The sequence below is a fragment of the Lynx rufus genome, unplaced genomic scaffold (assembly GCF_022079265.1).
Source record: "Lynx rufus isolate CCGP_SWC_20201006 ecotype Redwood Valley unplaced genomic scaffold, mLynRuf1.p SCAF_8, whole genome shotgun sequence".
Lineage (NCBI taxonomy): Eukaryota > Metazoa > Chordata > Mammalia > Carnivora > Felidae > Lynx > Lynx rufus.
Window position 1 is genome coordinate 52569911 of NW_025814896.1, and position 20636 is coordinate 52590546.

General features: G+C 41.0%; 1 protein-coding gene across 2 annotated transcripts in view; it reads right to left on the bottom strand.

Annotated features, from left to right (window-relative positions):
- The window catches only part of GCC2 (GRIP and coiled-coil domain containing 2), a 66487-nt gene extending 66171 nt beyond the window's left edge, over positions 1-316 (bottom strand). The window contains exon 1 of one of the 2 annotated variants that reach the window (XM_047067842.1): positions 244-316. In XM_047067842.1, coding sequence (XP_046923798.1) covers positions 244-249 — 6 coding nt within the window. In that variant the 5' untranslated portion in view covers positions 250-316. Of the gene's footprint in view, positions 1-147 lie in introns of both variants that reach the window. The other variant, XM_047067841.1, reaches the window with a different exon arrangement.
- Between the last annotated feature and the right edge of the window lie 20320 nt (positions 317-20636).

Below are 20636 nucleotides of genomic sequence, written 5' to 3' on the forward strand. Positions count from 1 at the left end.
AAGGTGGGGGTCTGTCGCTGTGGCAAATCATATACAATCTGGCTCTAAGGAGCCAGGTAATCTAGGGACTGAGTTTGGGGCAGTAGGGGCAGAGACCGGAGCAGCGCAGGGCTGCGGGGCGCAAAGGGAAGGTTGCCAAGAACTCACACGGCGCCCATCCCCGTGTCTCAAACCGCGGCTCGGGAAGGCCCCGCGGGGAGATGGTGGGCCCCGGTCCCAGTCCGGTCGCCCGAGCAGCGTTACCTCCATGGCAGCCGGCCTGCAGTGGCCACGCAGCCCCGCTGCCCCGCAACCCCACAGCCCAGCCGCCGCCGACTCCGCACTTCCGTCTGCTGTCGCCTCTGACGTACCCTCGGCTGCAGGTTAAAGGTCGCGCTTCTCCGTGGCTACCCGCCACCCCCCGCGTCTCCATGGCTACCGTCTGATGGCGCTTCCGCTTCCGCTTCTCCTCCGGGAGGCGGGTCCCTGCGCGCACCCTGCCCCGCCATCTGCCAGCTCCGCCCGACTCCGTGGCCTAACCCGGGGTGGGGGAGGTTTCTGCACGTTCCGGTGGGCGGGGGGGACAAACCCTGGTATTGGGTGTCACAAACCCTGGTAGGTTTGAATCCTGCCACTGCTATGTTTTAGTAGCTATGAGAATTGGGCAAATCACCCCTGAGACCCTCGTTTTCCATACCTTAAAATGCTGTTAGGATGATGGGAGTACTGTATTGAGGGTCAGGTACCCCCAAAAGGCCAGTTACCTTACTCTTTAAAAAAAAATTTTTTTTAACGTTTATTTATTTTTGAGAGACAGAGACAGAGCACAAGCAGGGGAGGAGCAGTGAGAGGGAGACAGAATTGGAAGCAGGCTTCAGGCTCTGAGCTGTCAGCACAGAGCCTGAGGCAGGTCTCGAATTCATAAACCGTGAGATCATGACCTGAGCCAAAGTTGGTCCCTTAACTGACTGAGCCACCTAGGCGCCTGGTGAGTTACCTTACTCTTTATGGAAAGCTTCAGATGCCTGTCAGATAGCTGTTTTCAAGAGGATTCTTAGGCAGATGCCGTCCAGCAGGGTGCCCTGTGAGTTCTCTCCTGAGCTGATGGAGCCAAGGATGCGGCCTCCCGAAGCAGGCATTTTTTGGCTCTCAAGGCTGTGAGGAGGTCCCCAGGGGAGCTTTTGTCCAAGGGGGCTTTGAACCCTTGCTGATGTGGGAAGCAAGAGAAACGGCCTCTCTCAGGGCCAAGATGGAGGAACAGAGATGGTGAGAGACAGCACCTTATGTGGAACTAATGGGTTGTTTGTTGGTGCTTCCCCATCCCACAAGGAGTGTTCCCAGTGTACATTCTTGCCTTGATCTGACCTAAGGGAAGCAGCATTCAGTCTTTAACTTAACCATTAAATGTGATGTTAGCCATAGGTTTTATTTTATTTTTTTTTCAATGTTTTTTATTTATTTTTGGGACAGAGAGACAGAGCATGAACGGAGGAGGGGCAGAGAGAGAGGGAGACACAGAATCGGAAACAGGCTCCAGGCTCCGAGCCATCAGCCCAGAGCCTGACGCGGAGCTCGAACTCACGGACCGCGAGATCGTGACCTGGCTGAAGTCGGACGCTTAACCGACTGCGCCACCCAGGCACCCCAGCCATAGGTTTTAATACTGATATCCTTTATCAACTCTCTGTACGTGCAGTAATAACAATAATAATACTCCCTTTTAAAAAACATTATGTCTTGATTATGAACATAAAATTTTGGTCTGATGAAATTAAAAATATGATTTTCCTCAGTCCACTATACTTCTGAAAATGCTCATGTTCATGTTGTGTCCCCTTCATCTCTCTCCTATTTTGTGTACTGTTTGATGACATTCTGATTGCATTTAAGTCTTTTAAGTGAGGGCCCAAAAGTTATGGTTTATGGTTTTGTTTATTGGGGGCCTCTGTTCCACTGTTGTAGCATGGCCTAGGAGATGGCCACATCCTTTTATCTCTGTCTTTCTCTTTCTCTCTCAAATATATGGTTAACCCCTCCTGGATATACATCATCAATCCTCAACAATTGACAACGCATGGCTAGTCTTATTTCACTTTTACTCACATTTACCATATCCTTAATTCTCCTACATTATTTTGAAATAAATCCCAGGGAGCATATCATTTAATTTATAATATTTCTGAATGTATTTGTAAAATACTTTTTTTTAAAGTAGACAAATACTATTATGATACAAAAAACAATTATTAATATCATTGCATATCCAATTAATGTTCACGTTGGCCAAAGTAGTCCTTTTAGAATTTGATTGTTTGATTCAGAATATTAACACCCATTCTTTGCAACTGGTTTATATGTCTCTCTCTCTTTTTTAAATTTTGAAGAAGGTATTATAATATCTTTTATTTTGTTATTATTATTATTATTTTTATTTTTATTTACATCCAAGGTAGTTAGCATATAGTGCTATAATGATTTCCGGAGTAGATTCCAGTGATTCATCCCCTATGTATAACACCCAGTACTCATCTCAACAAATGTCCTCCTTAATGCCACTTTACCCATTTAGCCCATCCCTCCACCCACAATCCCTCCAGTAGCCCTCAGTTTTTTCTCTATATTTGAGAGTCTCTTATGTTTTGTCCCCCCTCCTTGTTTTTATATTATTTTTGCTTCCCTTCCCTATGTTCATCTGTTTTGTATCTTAAATTCCTCTTATGAGTGAAGTCATATGGTGTTTGTCTTTCTCTGATTGGCTAATTTCACTTAGCATAATACCCTCTAGTTCCATCCATGTAGTTGCAAATGGCAAGATTTCATTCTTTTTGATTGCCGGGTAATACTCCATTGTATATATATACCACCTCTTCTTTATCCATTCATCCATGGATGGACATTTGGGCTCTTTCCATACTTTGGCTATTGTTGCTAGTGCTACTATAAACATTGGGGTGCATGTGCCCCTTCAAAACAGCATACCTGTATCCCTTGGATAAATACCTAGGAGTGCAATTGCTGGATCCTAGGGTAGTTCTATTTTTAATTTTTTGAGGAACCTCCATACTGTCTCCCGGAGTGACTGCACAGTTTGCATTCTTACCAGCAGTGGAAAAGAGATCCTCTTTCTCTGCTTCCTTGCCAACATGTGGTGTTGCAGGTAGTATCTCATTGTGGTTTTGATTTGTATTTCCCTGATAATGAGTGATGTTCAGCATTTTTTTATGTGTCTGTTGGTTGTCTGGATGGCTTCTTTGGAGAAATGTCTATTCATGTCTTTTGCCCATTTCTTCACAGGATTATTTGTTTGGTTTGGTTTTGTTTTGATGTTGAGTTTGATAAATTCTTTATAGATTTTGGATACTAACCCTTTATCTGATAGGTCATTTGCAGATATCTTCTCGCATTCCATTGATTGCCTTTTAGTTTTGCTGATTGTTTCCTTTGCTGTGCAGAAGCTTTTTATCTTGATGAGGTCCCAATAGTTCATTTTTACTTTTGTTTCCCTTGCCTCTGGAGACATTAGATAAGAAGTTGCTGCAGCTGAGGTCAAAGAGGTTTTGCCTGTCTTCTCCTTGAGGATTTTGATGGCTTCCTCTCTTACATTTAGGTCTTTCATCCATTTTGAGTTTATTTTTGTGTATAGTGTAAGAAAGTAGTCTAGGTTCATTCTTCTGTATGTCGCTGTCCAGTTTTCCCAGCAGCATTTGCTTTATTCCACTGAGTATTCTTTCCTGCTTTGTCAAAGATTAGTTGGCCATACGTTTGTGGGTCCATTTCTGGGTTCTCTATTCTGTTCCATTGATCTGAGTGTCTGTTTTTGTTGCAGTACCATCCTGTCTTGACGATTACAGCTTTGTAGTACAGCTTGAATTCTGGGATTGTGATGCCTCCTGCTTTGGTTTTCTTTTTCAAGATTGCTTTGGGTATTCAAGGTCTTTTCTGGTTCCATACAAATTTTAGGATTGTTTGTTGTAGCTCTGTGAAGATGCTGGTGTTATTTTGATAGGTATGGCATTGAATATGTAGTATTGACATTTTAACAATATTTGTTCTTCCAATCCATGAACATGGAATATTTTTCCATTTTTTTGTGTCTTCTTCAATTTCATTCATAAGCTTTCTGTAGTTTTCAGTGTATAGATTTTTCACCTCTTTGCTTATATTTATCCCTAAGTGTCTTATGGTTTTTGGTGCAATTATGAGTGGGATTGATTCCCTGATTTATCTTTCTGCTGGTTCATTATTGGTGTATAGGAATGCAACTGATTTCTGTGCACTGATTTTATATCCTGCGACTTTGCTGTATTCATGGATCAGTTCTAGCAGTTTTTAGTGGAATCTTTTGGGTTTTTCATATAGAGTATCATGTTGTCTGTGAAGAGTGAAAGTTTGACTTCCTCCTCACTGATTTGGATGCCTTTTATTCCTTTGTGTTGTTTGATTGCTGAGGCTAAGACTTCCAATACTATGATGAATAACGGTGACGAGAGTGGACATCCCTGTCATGTTCCTGACTGTAGGGGAAAAGCTCTCAGTGTTTCCCCATTGAGGATGATACTAGCATTGGGTCTTTCATATATGGCTTTTATGATCTTGAGGTATGATCCTTCTATGCCTACATTCTTGAGGGTTTTTTTTCCAAGAAAGAATGCTGTATTTTGTCAAATGCTTTCTCTGCATCTATTGAGAGGATCATGTGGTTCTTGTCCTTTCTTTTATTCATGTGATGTATCACATTGATTATTTTGCAGTTATTGAACCAGCCCTGTATGCCAGGTATAAATCCCACTTGGTCCTGGTGAATAATTCTTTTAATGTATTGTTGGATCCGTTTGGCTCATGTCTTGTTGAGGATTTTTGCATCCATGTTCATCAGGGAAATTGGTCTGTAGTTCTCCTTTTTATTGGGGTCTTTGTCTGATTTTGGAATTAAGGTAATGCTGGCTTTATAGAATATGTTTGGGAGTTTCCCCTCCATTTCTATTTTTTTGGAACAGTGTCAAAAGAATAGGTGTCAAATATTCTTTAAATGTTTGGTAGAAGTCCCCTGGAAAGCCATCTTCCCCTGAACTCTTGTTTTTCAGCAGAATTTTGGTTATTAATTCAATTTATTTACTGGTTATGGGTCTGTTCAAAATTTTCTATTTCTTCTTATTTCAGTTTTGGTAGTTTATATGCTTCTAGGAATTTGTCCATTTTTTCCACATTGCCCATTTTATTGGCATATAATTGCCCATAATATTCTCTTATTGATCAAACTGACTAGGGGTTTATCAATTTTGTTGATTTTTTCAAAGAACCAGCTCCTGGTGTCATTGATCTGTTCTACTGGGGTTTTTTTTGTTTGTTTTTGGCTTTGATAGCATTGATCTCTGTTCTAATCTTTATTATTTCCTGTCTTCTGCTGTTTTGGGGTTTTATTTGCTGCTCTTTTCCAGCTCTTTAGGGTATAAAGTTAGGTTGTGTATCTGAGACCTTTCTTCCTTCTTTAGGAAGGCCTGGGTTGCTATATACTTCCCTCTTATGACCACCTTGGCTGTGTTCCAGAGGTTTTGGGCTGTGGTGTTATCATTTTCATTGGCTTCCATATACTTTTTAATTTCCTCTTTAACTTCTTGGTTAGTCCATTCATTCTTTAGTAGGATGGTCTTTGGTCTCCAAGTATGTTATCTTTCCAAATTTTTTCTTGTGGTTGATTTCGAGTTTCATAGCTCTGTGGTCTGAATATATGCACGATATGTCCCGATCTTTTTGTACTTGTTGAGGGCTGATTTGTGTCCCAGTATGTGATCTATTCTGGAGAATGTTCCATGTGCACTGAAGAAGAATGTGTATCCTGCTGCTTTGGGATGGAATATTCCTAATATGTATGTTAAGTCCATCCAGTGCAGTGTGTCATTCAAAGCCATTGTTTCCTCATTGATTTTTTGCTTAGATTATCTGTCCATTGCTGTAAGTGGGGTGTTGAAATCCCCTATTATTATGGTATTATTATCAATGAGTTTCTCTATGTTTGTGACTGATTTATATATTTGGTTGCTTCCATGTTTGGAGAATACATGTTTCCAATTGTTAGGTCTTCTTGGTAGATAGACCCCTTAATTATGATACAATGCCATTCTTCATCTCTTTTTACAGTCTTTATTTTAAAATCTAGATTTTCTGATATCAGTATGGCTACTCCGGCTTTCTTTTGGTGATCATTAGCATGATAGATGGTTCTCCATCCCCTTACCTTCAATCTGAAAGTGTCTGTAGGTCTATAGTGGGTCTCTTGTAAACAGCATATAGATGGATCTTGTTTTCTTACCCATTCTGTTACCCTATGTCTTTTGATTGGAGCCTTTAGTCCATTGACATTTAGAGTGAATACTGAAAGATATGAATTTATTGCCATTGTGTTGCTTGTAGAGTTGGAGTTTCTGGTGGTGTTCTCTGGTCCTTTCTGATCTTACTTGCTTTTGGTCTTTTTTGTTATTTTCTTCTTTTCTTCCCTCTGAGTCCCCCTTAAAGTTTCTTGCAGTGCTGGTTTAGTGGTCATGAATTCCTTTAGTTTTTGTTCATCTGGAAAACTTTTTACCTCTCCTTCTATTTTGAATGACAGCCTTGCTGGATAAAGAATTCTTGGCTGCATATTTTTTCTGATTCAGCACATTGAATATATCCTGCCACTCCTTTCTGGCTTGCCAATTTCTGTGGATAGGTCTGCTGCAAACCTTATCTGTCTTCCCTTGTAGGTTAAGGATGTTTTTCCCCTTGCCATTTAATGATTCTTTCCTTGCCTGAGAATTTTGTGAATTTGACTATGATATGCCTTGTTGATGGTCAGTTTTTGTTGAATCTAATGGGAGTTTTATGTGCTTCCTTGATTTTGATGTCTGTGTCTTTCCCCAGGTTAGGAAAGTTTTCCACTATGATTTGCTCACAAAAACCTTCTACTCATTTTTCTCTACTTCATCTCTTGGGACCCCTATGATTTGGATGTTATTCCTTTTTCATGAGTCACTGTGTTCTCTAATGCTCATATCGTGCTCTTTTGCCTTAGTTTCCCTCTTTTTTTCTGCTTCATTATTCTCCATAAGTTTGTCTTCTATATCACTGATTCACTACTCTGCTTCATCCATGCTTGCTGCCATGGCAGACATTTGAGATTGCAGCTCAGTTATAGCATTTTAAATTTTGTCCTGACTAGATTTTACCTCTTTTATCTCCACAGAAAGGGATTCTATGCTTTTTTCAACCCCAGCTATTATTCTTATTATTGTGATTCTAAATTCTGGTTCAGACATCTTGCTTGTATCTGTGTTGATTAAGTCCCTGGCTGCCCTTTCTTCCTGTTCTTTCTTTTGGGGTGTATTCCTTTGTTTTGTAATTTTGAAGGAAGAAAAAGAATTAATAAAATAAAAGTGAAAATAAATAAAAATAAAAACAACACAAAAAATCAAATAAAGGATGCTAGCTCCTAGGTATATTTCAGTCTGGTTTGAAGGATGTTTGATAGATTAGAGAAAAAAGAATGGAAAAGAAAGAAAAAAGATAAAAAAAAGGAAAATGTTAGAAATTAAAAAAAAATGAATGCAATAAAATAGAATCAAATGAAATGATGAACGTAAAATAGAACTAAAAAATTTACAAAAAAGTAAAAAATATTGTAGAAAAATCTTTTTCATAGAAACAAAATAAAAATAATTTTTTTCTCTTTCTGTATTCAAGAATAAGAAAAGAAAAAGAAAAAAAATTGAATAGATAGACCCATGAACAGAATGAAATACAATTGAAATTATGTCCAGTTTCCCCTAGAAGTCAAACTATGGAGTACTTTATAGTATGTAAACTAAGTAGGCAGAGAGATTTGTGGTGTTCCACTAGAGCGTTATGGCCCATTTGGGTGGGTCTTGGTTCAGCAGCTCCATTCTCCACTAGATGGAGCTGCTTAGTTAATTGGACTGGATCATTATGTAGGTATACATGTGCATGCGCATGCGTGGGAGGGGTGAAAATGGCATCACCGAGCTACCCAGTCTCTAGTATCAGAACTCTGTGCTCTCACAGATTGGAAATCAAGCACCCCTCCTTTGTGTCTGGCTTCCATCCACTCCCTGCTTCTACACTGTCCATGACCAAGCTGTCAGCCTGCCAGGTGTCACCTCCCTCCTGAGTTTTATCTCAGATGGGACTGTGTTTCCAAACCTCACTTCTGAGTGCCCTGTGGCTTTGACCTGCTCAGACCCTCTGAGGGAGGGTTTGCTGAGCAGTGGCCGGAGGCCGGCCTGCCCCCAGGAATGTTTGCAAGACTGTGCTGCCACAGATGCACAGAAACTGCAGCTGGTGCCAGCCTGCCCCAGAAAAAGTTTAGGGGATTGTGTAGCAGCAGCGTTTCAGGGATTATGGTAAATCACAATGCCCATCTGGCTCCAAGCTTCAGTGAACCCTTAATGTCCTTGTTTCAACACCAGTGAAAGTGGCTGTTCTCTGGGGTCTGCTGGAGGAGACTGTACTGCCTCTATCAACTGTCCTCCCAGCAGGGAAAAAGCCATTCCCCATGTGGCCTGAGGACTCCTCGGACCTTGCTGTCTGCTGTTAGGCTTTGCTCTTCCCGCTAGAACTCCTCCAGGTATCAAACTGCGGAGTTTCAGACTCTGAACTCCCCTTTTTATGGCGTCTTAGTGGAATTTAGACTGTCTCCTTTATCCTCCCCCCCTTTTTTGTTCAGTCCCTTGTAGTCCCTTTCTCCATTCTTCCTTTTTTGCTCACTCCACTCTCTTTCTCTCCAGCTGCTCTCAGGGGGCATAGAGCAATGCTTTTCCTGGACTCTTCTTCTGTTTCCATTCTCTCTCCACAGGCAAAAACAGCTCCCTACCCTCAACAGTTTCTCTCTCCCCAAGTTCACCTCTCTGCACCACGTACCTGCCAAGTTCTGTAGTTCAAGTTGTGCAGATTGTTGTGTTGATCCTCAGATCAGTTTTCTAGCTGTGCAAGATGGTTCAGTGTTGATTTGGCTGCATTTTAGGGATGAGGGATGCAAAAGAAAAGTTCCATGCTGCCCTGCCCTCCTTCTGGATTTATATGTCTCTTAAGTTTCTTAATCTAAAGGTCTCCCCTGCCATCTATTCCTTTTTCCTTTCACTTATTAGAGAAATGGAGTCATTTATCCTAAACAGTTTCTTACAGTTGGATTTTTCTGATTGTGTCCCATTTACCATATTTCTTTTCCCTTTCTGCTTGCTATAAATTACTAGTTACATTTGTTTGTGTGTATGCATGTGTGTGTGTGAGGAGTACTTGATAAGGGATGCTATGTACTTCTACCAGGAGATATATAAAATCTGTTGTCTTGTGATGTGAGCAATCACTGATGATCATTGCCTAGATCATTAGTTGCAAAATGGTGATATTCTGATTCTATCGTTCTTCAACTTATTAACTGAAATAATTCTTCAAGGAGAAATTTCCTCTCATTAACTATTTTGTTACCCTGAAGATAAGACTTCGATTTGCACTTTACTTGCTAGTTTTCAAAGCAATAGACTTCAAAATAATCCTCTCAGATTGACCAGTTAAATATTTTTCTTCTTGTAACTATTTAATATGCATGGATTTAAAAATAGTTGATGAGGGGTGCCTGGGTGGCTCAGTTGATTAAACATCCAACTCTTGATTGTGGCTCAGATCTCACCGTTTGTGGGTTTGAGCCCCACATTGGGCTCTTCACTGTCAGTGCAGAGCCTGGTTGGGATTCTCTCTCTCTCGCCTTCTGTCTCTGCTCCTCCCCTGCTCTCTCTCTCTCTCCACCCCCCAAATAAATAAATAAATAAACATTTAAAAACTTATAAAAAAAATAAAAATAGTTGATGAGTTTAAATTTATTGCAGTTCTTATTCTTGCTGTTGTTCAAATTGTCCCATTTTTGGTTTATGGGAGTCCCTACAGATTGGCTCTGCAGTTGGCCATGTTCTTTTAACATAGATCTTTGGTGCTTAGCTCTCCAGGTTGGATGGTACCCTTTATGCTCCATTGACACTCATTTCTACTTGCCATTCATTGTAACTTCCTGAGGCACCCTAATTATGTGCTTATAGCTAACTTGCTTCTTGTGCTAAATCATCCTGTTCTTTTTGAAATCCTCTGATCTCCCACTCTTTTCAAATTTTGTTCCTCATGACTGAGGTAAACAGCATCATCTCTACAAATAATTAAATAAATAAAGTTACTGGGATTTTTTTCCCCTTTAGCATTCCTGACTCACTAAGTCTTGGGGTGAGAGGAAAAACTCAAATGTTTTCATTTCATGTGCCTTCTCTACAGTGGGCTTAGGGGCTCACATGCACACATGTACCATATATAAATGTGTGTGTGTGTGTGTGTGTGTGGACTATATATATAGTCCCGAAGTATACACTGCTTTTAAAGACCCACATTACTTCACCTTCATCCACGGCAAAGTATTTTCCAGACTTAAGAGAAATTTATGGTAAACTCTATTTTGATTAATAACCCAAAGGAAAATAACTTGCCATAAAATAGCAGGTTAACCAGCTATACTGTTCACTCCAATCCTGTAGAAGTTGTTCAGAGAAACACAGCAAGAAATAAATTCTAGGAATGAACTGTATGAATAGCCACAGAAGAATTGTTGTTACAGTAGAATTCTGTCTTTCCCACATTTGACACCAAAAGGACCTTTCTTCCTTTTGATCCTCCATCCCTCATCCTGTTCTCTCTTAGCATTAGGTTGAGTAACACTGTCCATAAGTTGTAGGTCAGGTAGAGCAGCATGGAATCCTCAGGGAGACAAAGATCAGTGCATCCTTAACAGTGTCCCCAGGCTGCCTAGCAACCAAATACCTCACTCAGTTCCAGTTCACTGCCAGCTGTCTTTCTGGATATCATTTGTGCAAGAATTTTATTCTCTGAGATGACATAGACGGGCATAATGTCCTTGACCATATGGTAGCTCTGTTCTTGTTCCTCTAAAGGGAAAAATTATTTTATTTCTTATTCTACTAGTTACAGTGAGCACTGAAATCCCCAAAATATATTTACCATCTTTCATACTTTCTTTTTGATTTTTTTCACATTTATTTATTTTTGAGAGAGAGAGCATGAGTAAGGGAGGGGCGGGGGGGCTGGACACAAAATCTGACCCAGGCTCCAGGCTCTGAGCTTTCAGCACAGAGCCCAACATGGGGCTTGAACTCATGGACTGTGAGATCATGACCTGAGCTGAAGTCGGATGCTTAACCGACTGAGCCACCCAGGCGTACCATACTTTCCTTTTTTTTTTTAAGGTTTATTTATTTTTGAGAGAGAGAGAGAGAGAGCATAAGTGGGGAAGGGGCAGAAAAAGAAGGGCACAGAGGATTCAAAGCAGGCTCCGTGCTGTCAGCAGCGAGCCCAATGTGGGACTCAGACTCTTGAACCATGATATCATGACCTGAGCCGAAGTCAGATGCTCAACCAACTGAGCACCAAGGTGCCCTATCATCTTTCATACTTTCTTAAGTGAAATAAACAATATTTATGAATTGATTGTGAGTACTCTGAGGTCTCCTGATATTCTTCAGTCCATAGTTAATACATATTTAGATTTTAGAAAAATTATTATTGATATTTTACATTTTTGACTGCTAATTAGTTCATGTTTTTGAGATATATATTAATGTAATGATACTATCACCAGTTTAATGATGTGTTTCTTTTCAGTTGTAAAGATAACATCTGGAAAATAGAGGAAAATCTCAGAAAATAAAAATCACCCTGAAAATGTATTAGAAATAGAAAATAGAGACACTTGTCATTGTGTTTGTCAATAATACATGCTATGTTACTGAGCACATTGTATGCCAGATGGAGACTGCTTTGTGTCAACCAGCATTGTTCACATAATATAATTTGAGGATGTTGAAAGGCCCTGCCTAAGTAAATATATCTTCTTCACCAGCTTGCCATGGTGCCACTGTTCCCTCCTTATATGGTTTAGGTGACAAAGGTGGGGCATTATTTCCAGAAAAGCCTCATTACAATACATCTGTTATTTAGGGTTCTGAGAGATGCCTGATCTTTTTTGTTAGTACATTAGCAAGAGTTAGTTCAGGAAATTAGTTCTTGGCTCACTAGTGCTTCAGTTATGTTTCTTAAAGTATGACTCTTGCCCACATACTTGTAAGTAGGCATAAGAAACTAAGGCCAGAATTTAAGGTATTGGTTAAAGGCCATAAAATGGCTAGTAGCAGAACCAGGACCAAAACCAAGGATTCTTTTTTTTTTTTTAATTAGAAAATTTATTTATTATTTATTTAATTCCAATATAATTAATGCATAGTGTTGTATTAGTTTCAAGTGTACCATATGCTCACCAATTCTTTTTTTAAAATTTTTTATTAAAAATTGTTTTTACTGTTTATTTTTGAGAGAGAGAGAGAGAGAGAGCATGAGCTGGGGAGGGGCAGAGAGAGAGAGAGAGACACAGAATCTGAAGCAGGCTCCAGGCTCTGAGCTGTAAGCACAGAGTCCGACGTGGGGCTCAAACTTATGAACTGTGAGATCATGACCTGAACTGAGGTTGGACACTCAACTGACTGAGCCACCTAGGTGCCCCAATATACCCACCAATTATATACATTACTCAGTGGTCATCATAAGTGTACTCTTTTTTTTTTTTTCCTTTAAGAGATGAGAGGGCATAAGTGAGAGAGAGATAGAATCCCGGGAGGGGCAAAGAGAGAGAGAGAAGTGGGGCTCACCCAAAGCAGGATTTGTGTTTTACCCAAAGTGGGGCTCACATGAAGTGGGCTTGTCCCCCATGAGAGTTCATAGCATCGTGCCTAGATAACAGTAAGTGCTCATGAAATGTCATTTTACCCCCACTAATCCTAAGACTCTTTAACTGGGCTTATTGGGATATTTTAAGCAGATTCTTTGACTAGAGAGAACCCACTTGCCTGGGTTTGTAAAGTGGGTTCTGAAATATAAGAAGGCTGCTGACTTCCCAAATATAAAATGGAGAACTTGAACAAGACAACAGGCCAGGTCCTTCCAACTCTTACATTTTACAGCCCTGTCTGGATGACTTTTGGAATTCCTTCCAATTCTAGTCCACACATTCGACTATCTATACAGTATTAAAGAGAAGGAACTTCTCTTAGTTTCCCTTGCATTCATCTCCAGCATCTATTATAACACCAGTCACATTTAATTATTTGTTGAATGAATGAGTAGAAAAAAGTGACAAATATAATCTCCTTAAAGACCCTATGCTGTGGTTGTCCAACAGTCATTTGAAAGAGTCTGAGAACCATAAATATTAAATGTTTGTTGTAGTTGTCTGCTATGGACTGAATACTATTCTCCCCCCCCCCCCCCCACCAAATTCATATGTTAAGGTCCAATCCCCATACCTCAGAATGTGACTATATTTGGAGGTAAGGTCTTTAAAGAGGTAATTAAGATAAAATGATGTCCTTGGTGTAGGCCCTAACACAACATGACTGGTGTCTTTATAACAAGAGGAAAATTGGACACACACACACACAGAAGGAAGACCATGTGAAGACACTAGGAGAAGATATGGGGCATATGGGTGGCTCAGTCGGTTAAGTGTCTGACTCTTGATTTAGGCTCAGGTCATGATCTCACAGTTCATGAGTTCGAGCCCCACAATGGGCTCTGCGCTGACAGTGCGGAGCCTGTTTGGGATTCTTTGTGTTTCTCTCTGCCCCTCCCCTGCACACACACTCTTTCTCTCAAAAATAAATAAATAAACTTTAAGACACTAGCAGAAGATAGACATCCATGAAGCAGACAAGAGGATTTCAGAAAAAAAAACCAACCCTGTTGGCACCTTGATCTCAGACTTCTGGCCCTCAGAACTGTGAGAAAATAAGTTTCTGTTGTCTAGGCCACCCAATCTGCAGCCCTAGAAAACTAATAAATTAACCAACAGTGAATTAAGGAATCTGAAAATTGTTACTATAATGTTAGTTGTATCAGTAAAGATTGTTTTCAGCAATAACGTCTGACTAACAATGGCTTAAATAGATTATTTTCTCCCAAACAAGACATCTGGAAGTAAGGAGATAATAATTTCATACTAGAGCTAGAGTCTATTATTTTCTTGGCCATTTCCCCATGATCAAGAGATGGCTCTCATAGCTCCAAGGAAAATAGGAGTCACCAGCACAATTTTTTCCTACCATCAAAACAGCAAAATATTTCCAGAAAACCCTTCCTCAATAGACTTCTTATTGCATCTTACCACCCAGAACTAGGCCAACCTAGGTTTAAGGGTTAGACAAATCATGAACCTGATCATGAGGCCACCATAATTCTGAACAAAGTTGAGGCTCTCTTGGCAAGGAAAACAAGTAAATGCGTAACAAGAAGGCAACAGACAATGTCTATAACCTACCTTTGTAATCTTGTGAAAATCACCACACTGTTCCACTGGCTCACTGTTTCCTCTTTGCTGTACCCCCTGCCATCAGAACAGACACTTCTGGACCCATACCAATGACCCATCTAATACTTCAGCATCATAATTCTAGAACCAGCTTAACTACAATGACATCCAATTGCCCTGAAATTCAGCACTTCATGGATTCTGACTCACTCAGCCATACCCCACACCAATATCCCAAATTTTGAGATTTCTCTTCGGAGATTAGAGTGTTCTTACTTTCAACATCTGTTATTCCCACACCATTTCCCATGGTGTAAACAATGCAAACTTTTTGAGAGAAGGGGGATGTGATGGTTGGAATTTAAAGAAAGGATAGTGTCCTTCAATGTGAATAGATGACTGTCTTCTAGATGGTTGCAAGCTAGTTCACTTCCCTTGTTGCCTTCAGAACGTGGGAGACATTTGGGAAGTGTCTTGTTTGAACACTTGTATGTTTACATTTCAGTCCAACACTATGAAGGACACATCAAACGTGGCATCTAATGTGTTATAAAGGCCAATAGGTCCCTTGTCTTATCTCATTCTGTACTTCATTTCTTCAATTTGTGTGACTGTATAAGCAAAGGCTGAATACAGTCTACTAAAATTCAGTAATGAATATAGTTCTAGAAGCAACAGTGATTCCAGTCTGCTGGTAAAAACTCGATGCTTGGTAGGTACATAGAATTGATACACAGAATTGATACAAAGACTCTTTTTTTAATTAAAAATTGTTTAATGTTTGTTTATTTTTGAAAGAGAGAGAGAGACACACACACACACACAGAGTATGAGTGGTGAAGGGGCAGAGGGAGAGGGAGACACAGAATCTGAAGCAGGCTACAGGCTCCGAGCTGTTAGCACAGAGCCCCACACGGGGCCCAAACTCACAAGCTGTGAGATCACAACCTGAGCCGAAGTCGGAGGCTCAACTGACTGAGCCACTCAGGCGCCCCCACAAAAACTTTTTAAAAAATGTTGTTTTTTTTTTTTTGAGAGACAGAGAGAGAGAGAGAGAGACTGTGAGTGGTGGAGGGCAGAGAGAGAGGGAGATACAGAATCAGAAGCAGGCTCCAGGCTGCGAGCAGTCTGCACAGAGGCGGATGCGGGGCTCAAACTCATGAACGATGAGATCATGACCTTAGCCGAAATTGGACACTTAACCAACTGAGCCACCCAGGTGCCCTGATATAAAGACTTTTTAAAAATCACTTTCCAAATTCAGTCTCCTCTCATTCTGAGGTGCTTGTCCACGTACCCAAACTTGTTTTTAATCTCTTGGTTCAGAATTTTGTCCTAATATAAACTAAAATCTATACTAAATTATTCTTTCATTCAGCCCTGGTTACCACAAGAACCTGTTATTCAGGTTGTTGTTGTTGTTCTATATAGTCACCACATTCTTTGTGTAAAGATGATACTGTTCATTTATGTGACAGGTACATACTGATGGCCATTGACCTACTTATACATATTTGAGGTCTGTTTGAAAATAAGAAAAGAAATGTATAATTTTTGTTCTGTTTTTGATCATAAATTATAATATAAACACCATTTTAGTCACCTGGGCAAGACACACACTAGAAGACATTTGGTTTGATTGTACAGTAAGTTTAGAGCAATTCGGTTTAACTTTTGTCTCTCCTAAGTTTGACTGACTAATTGAATTTATCTTGTTGGGTGTTTATTCTTAAATTGATCTGATTTATTTAGATGCCATTGTATTACTTACAAATGTTGCTGGTTTTATACTTTTATAGTGGAATATTTAGATTGCTTTCTAGACTATAGTTCTCTAGATCTGTATCATGGGCCTAGTCATAGAGACAATCCATGGTCTGGACAGGCAAGAAATGAATTTATTGGTGTTGCTTTTCTTTATTTCATTACTTTATTCTTAGGGTATAGCAGCAAAATTGCTGCAGCATGTTCAAACCTCATATCATACACATGAAATGCACAAAGGAAGCAAGAAGATCAATTCTTGAAGCATTCCCAGACTAGGGAGAAATTTCCTGCAAATCAAAATTCTCTGCAAACCTCTTCATGGCTTTTATTGGCCAAAGTGCATTCCATGCCAATTCCTAAACTAATCACCATCCAGGGGAATGGGATTATATTTAACCAATAGGCTAATATTGGAGAACAAGAAGCCAGAGCCACCATAAGAATGTCCTGAAGGAAAGGGACGGAGCAGCAAGGAATTGAAAGCAGTTCCGTTCCCAGGCGGAAAACCTTGGACTGCATGTTCTCTTCAGAAGGACATCATGTGGGCCCCAGGCCTGGGGATAAGAATGTTTTGTCTGGCGCCAAAGGTACTCATGACCCAGCGTGGAATACACTTCAAGTGCATGACCTGGCAAGATGACAAACACTATGTTGTATGTGCTTGCTGTTATCAGACATATTGCAAAATTAAAAGAGGCTTGAGGCAGGAACCGGTGCTTTGGCTACTGGAGAGTCAGCCCCCTGCTTTGTAATTCTCTCCTCACCGCACCTTTAGGCCCTGTCTCTCTTCAGCTGGTGCTGGAACAGGGGCCTGAAGGTCGAAGTGTGCAACACCGCTGAAGAAGTGCGGAGGGAACCGAAGGGAACCTTTGAGCCGGGGAAGCTCATCCTTTGGGATTTCTGTGGGGCAAGTATGGGGAATGCCACCTCATTTAATTATGACTCATATATTCAGCTCCTGCAGGCGTTACTAAAGAGCTCAGGGATAAAAGTGAAACGTTCGTATTTGAGGATTTGTTTTATTTAGTAAAGAAACATTGTTATTGGTTTACGCCCTCTGGCAAAGATGCTTTGAATCAGAAACAATGGCATTTGATTTTATGTGTTTTGCTCAAACTCATCAACAAAGAGAAGCCATCCCTCTCTCCATATGGTCTTTATGTAATTTAATTTCCCTGGCTTTACAGCCCTTGAAGTCAGAATCGGGGGAAGGAGGGAGCATTGGTCCTCACAACCCCTCACTGGCTGAAAATGATCATGAGCTTGTAGATAATGAGGAACCCGAGACCCTACCCCCACCACCGGAGGAACGGAGGAACGGAAACCTACGGGGTGCCGGGTTAATGGCCTAGAGATAGTCTCAGCTCAAGCTTCCGCACCCCTGCCTCCTGCACTGCCCCACGGCCCTGGGCCTGTCAATCTTTTTGAGGAAACTAAGTGCTCCACTTATTCAAAAAACCCATTTTTTGATACCTCGGCTTGGAGAATCACAGTTCCTGTGTCCTCCATGATGCAGATGCTTCAACAAGCTGAGGCTGCAGGGACACTGAATTAATGGCTAGTATGCCTGCAGTTTATCCTGTCAACATTCCCCAAATTCCTCCTGATCAGCAATATACTCAGGAGGGCAACAATTTGATGATGTTCCTTTAAGTTTTAAGGTAATTAAGGATTTGAAACAGGCTTGCATACAATACGGTGTTACTTCCCCCTATATGTTGGGATTGGTGTCTGGTTTAGCGAAATTCAGAGTGACTCATTCCGTAGGACTGGGAGGTCCTAGGTCGCACTGTCCTAAGTGCTTCTGAATTTTTGCAATTTAGAACTTGGTGGGATGAAGCACAGATACAGGCCCGGCGTGATGCGGCCGCCAAAGCTCCTGTGCCCATTACCCTAGAACAATTTACTGGCCGGACAAGGGTTTGGCATGCAGGTTCGGCTTCAGTGTGATGATCAACCAGTATGCAAGTTACATTGTGCTGCCTTAATGCCTGGGAGAAAATAGCTATCCCGGGACAGGTGACACCCTCTTTTGTTCAAGTTAAACAGAGTCTTAACGAGCCTGATGTAGATTTCATCGCTCAGCTAAAGGATGTTGGCTAAATGATGTTATAAAAACCGTTTCTGGGGCGGGCTTGCCCGATCTCCTCTTACAGCTGCTGTCTTTTGGTAACGCTAATAAGGAATGCCAACAAGCTTTATGCCCAGTGAAGTCTCAAGGGGGTGATTTAGCTGATTATTTAAAGGCCTATCAAGATATCGGCTCAGAGGCCTATAAAATGGGGTTACTGTCAGCGGCTATTCAAGGCACTGGACCTTACAAACAGTCCAAGTGTTTTCGCTGCGGCAAATTGGGACATTATAAAAGGGATTGTAGACAGCCGAATCGTAACAATTCCCAGGATCTACCTTGGTTCTCCTACCAGAACGAAATACTACACCTCCTAGGTTATGCCCCCGATGCAATAAAGGCTATCATTTTGCAAATCAATGTACATCCAAAGTCGATAAAAATGGAGCTCCCCTGCCTCCTCGGTCGAGAAAGGGGATAATGGGCCCTCCCCAGGGCCCGAAGGTAAACAATATGGGGAATGAGATTCCACGTTGTTATCCCATGAGCGACGGGGACTTATCACTCAAATCTGTCCATGACCTCCTCCATGCCACACGAGGGAGCGCTGCATTAGATATCCCTGCCCCAGATTCTTTGGTCCTGGAACTCTCCATTGGAATTTATCAGGTTAAAATTGGGATTTATGGCCCTCTTCCTTCAGGGTCTGTTGGTCTTCTTATTGGATGAAGTAGTCTTGTCCAAGGGAGTTCATGTCCACTTAGGAATCATAGATGCTGATTTTAAGGATGAAATTTTAGTAATGATTAGTACTTCTGTTCCTTGGCGTTTCATGGTAGGAGATTGCATTGCTCAACTATTATTGTTGCCTTACATTGCTTTAAATCCCACGCCGATAGAACGGCAGGGAGGGTTTGGATCTACTGGCAAACAGGTATTTTGGCAAACATTTCTAAAGGACAGAAGGCCTTAGATGAGCGTACAATTCATGGAAAATCGTTTTCTGGCCTGGTAGACTCAGGAGCTAATGTCACCATCATTGCTTCCAAGTTTTGGCCTAAGAATTAGCCACTTTGGTATGGCCAACTAATCTTTGACAAAGCAGGAAAGAATATCCAATGGAAAAAAAGACAGTCTGTTTAACAAATGGTCCTGGGAGAACTGGACAGCAACATGTGGAAGGATGAAACTAGACCACTTTCTTACACCATTCACAAACATAAACTCAAAATGGATGAAGGACCTGAATGTGAGACAGGAAACCATCAAAACCCTAGAGGAGAAAGCAGGAAAAAACCTCTCTGACCTCAGCTGCAGCAGTTTCTTGCTTGACACATCTCTAAAGCCAAGGGAATTAAAAGCAAAAACGAACTACTGGGGGGGTGCCTGGGTGGCTCAGTCAGTTAAACATCTGACTTCAGCTCAGGTCATGATCTCGCAGTTTGTGGGTTCGAGCCCTGCGTCGGGCTCTGTGTTGATAGCTCAGAGCCTGGAGCCTGCTTCAGAACCTGTGTCTCCCTCTCTCTCTGCTCCTCCCCCACTCTCACTCTATATCTGTCTCTGTCAAAAATCAACGTTAAAAAAATGATTAAAAAAATGAACTATTGGGACCTCACGAAGATAAAAAGCTTCTGCACTGCAAAGGAAACAATCAACAAAACTAAAAGGCAACCGATGGAATGGGAAACGATGTTTGCAAATGACATATCAGACAAAGGGCTAGTATCCAAAATCTATAAAGAACTCACCAAACTCCACACCTGAAAAACAAATAATGCCGTGAAGAAATGGGCAGAAAACATGAATAGACACTTCTCTAAAGAAGACATCCAGATGGTCAACAGGCACATGAAAAGATGCTCAATGTCACTCCTCATCAGGGATATACAAATCAAAACTACATTGAGATACCACCTCATGCCAGAGTGGCTAAAATGAACAAATCAGGAGTCTATAGATGCTGGAGAGGATGTGGAGAAACGGGAACCCTCTTGTACTGTTGGTGGGAATGCAAACTGGTGCAGCCACTCTGGAAAACAGTGTGGGGGTTCCTCAAAAAAATTAAAAATAGATCTCTATGACCCAGCAGTAGCACTGCTGGGAATTTACCCAAGGGATACAGGGGTGCTGATGCATCGGGGCACTTGTACCCCAATGTTTAGAGCAGCACTTTCAACAAGAGCCAAATTATGGAAAGAGCCTAAATGTCCATCAACTGATGAATGGATAAAGAAATTGTGGTTTATATAGACAATGGAATACTACGTGGCAATGAGAAAGAATGAAATATGGCCTTTTGTAGCAATGTGGATGGAACTGGAGAGTGTTATGCTAAGTGTAATAAGTCATACAGAGAAAGACAGATACCATATGTTTTCACTCTTATGCGGATCCTGAGAAACTTAACAGAAGACCATGGGG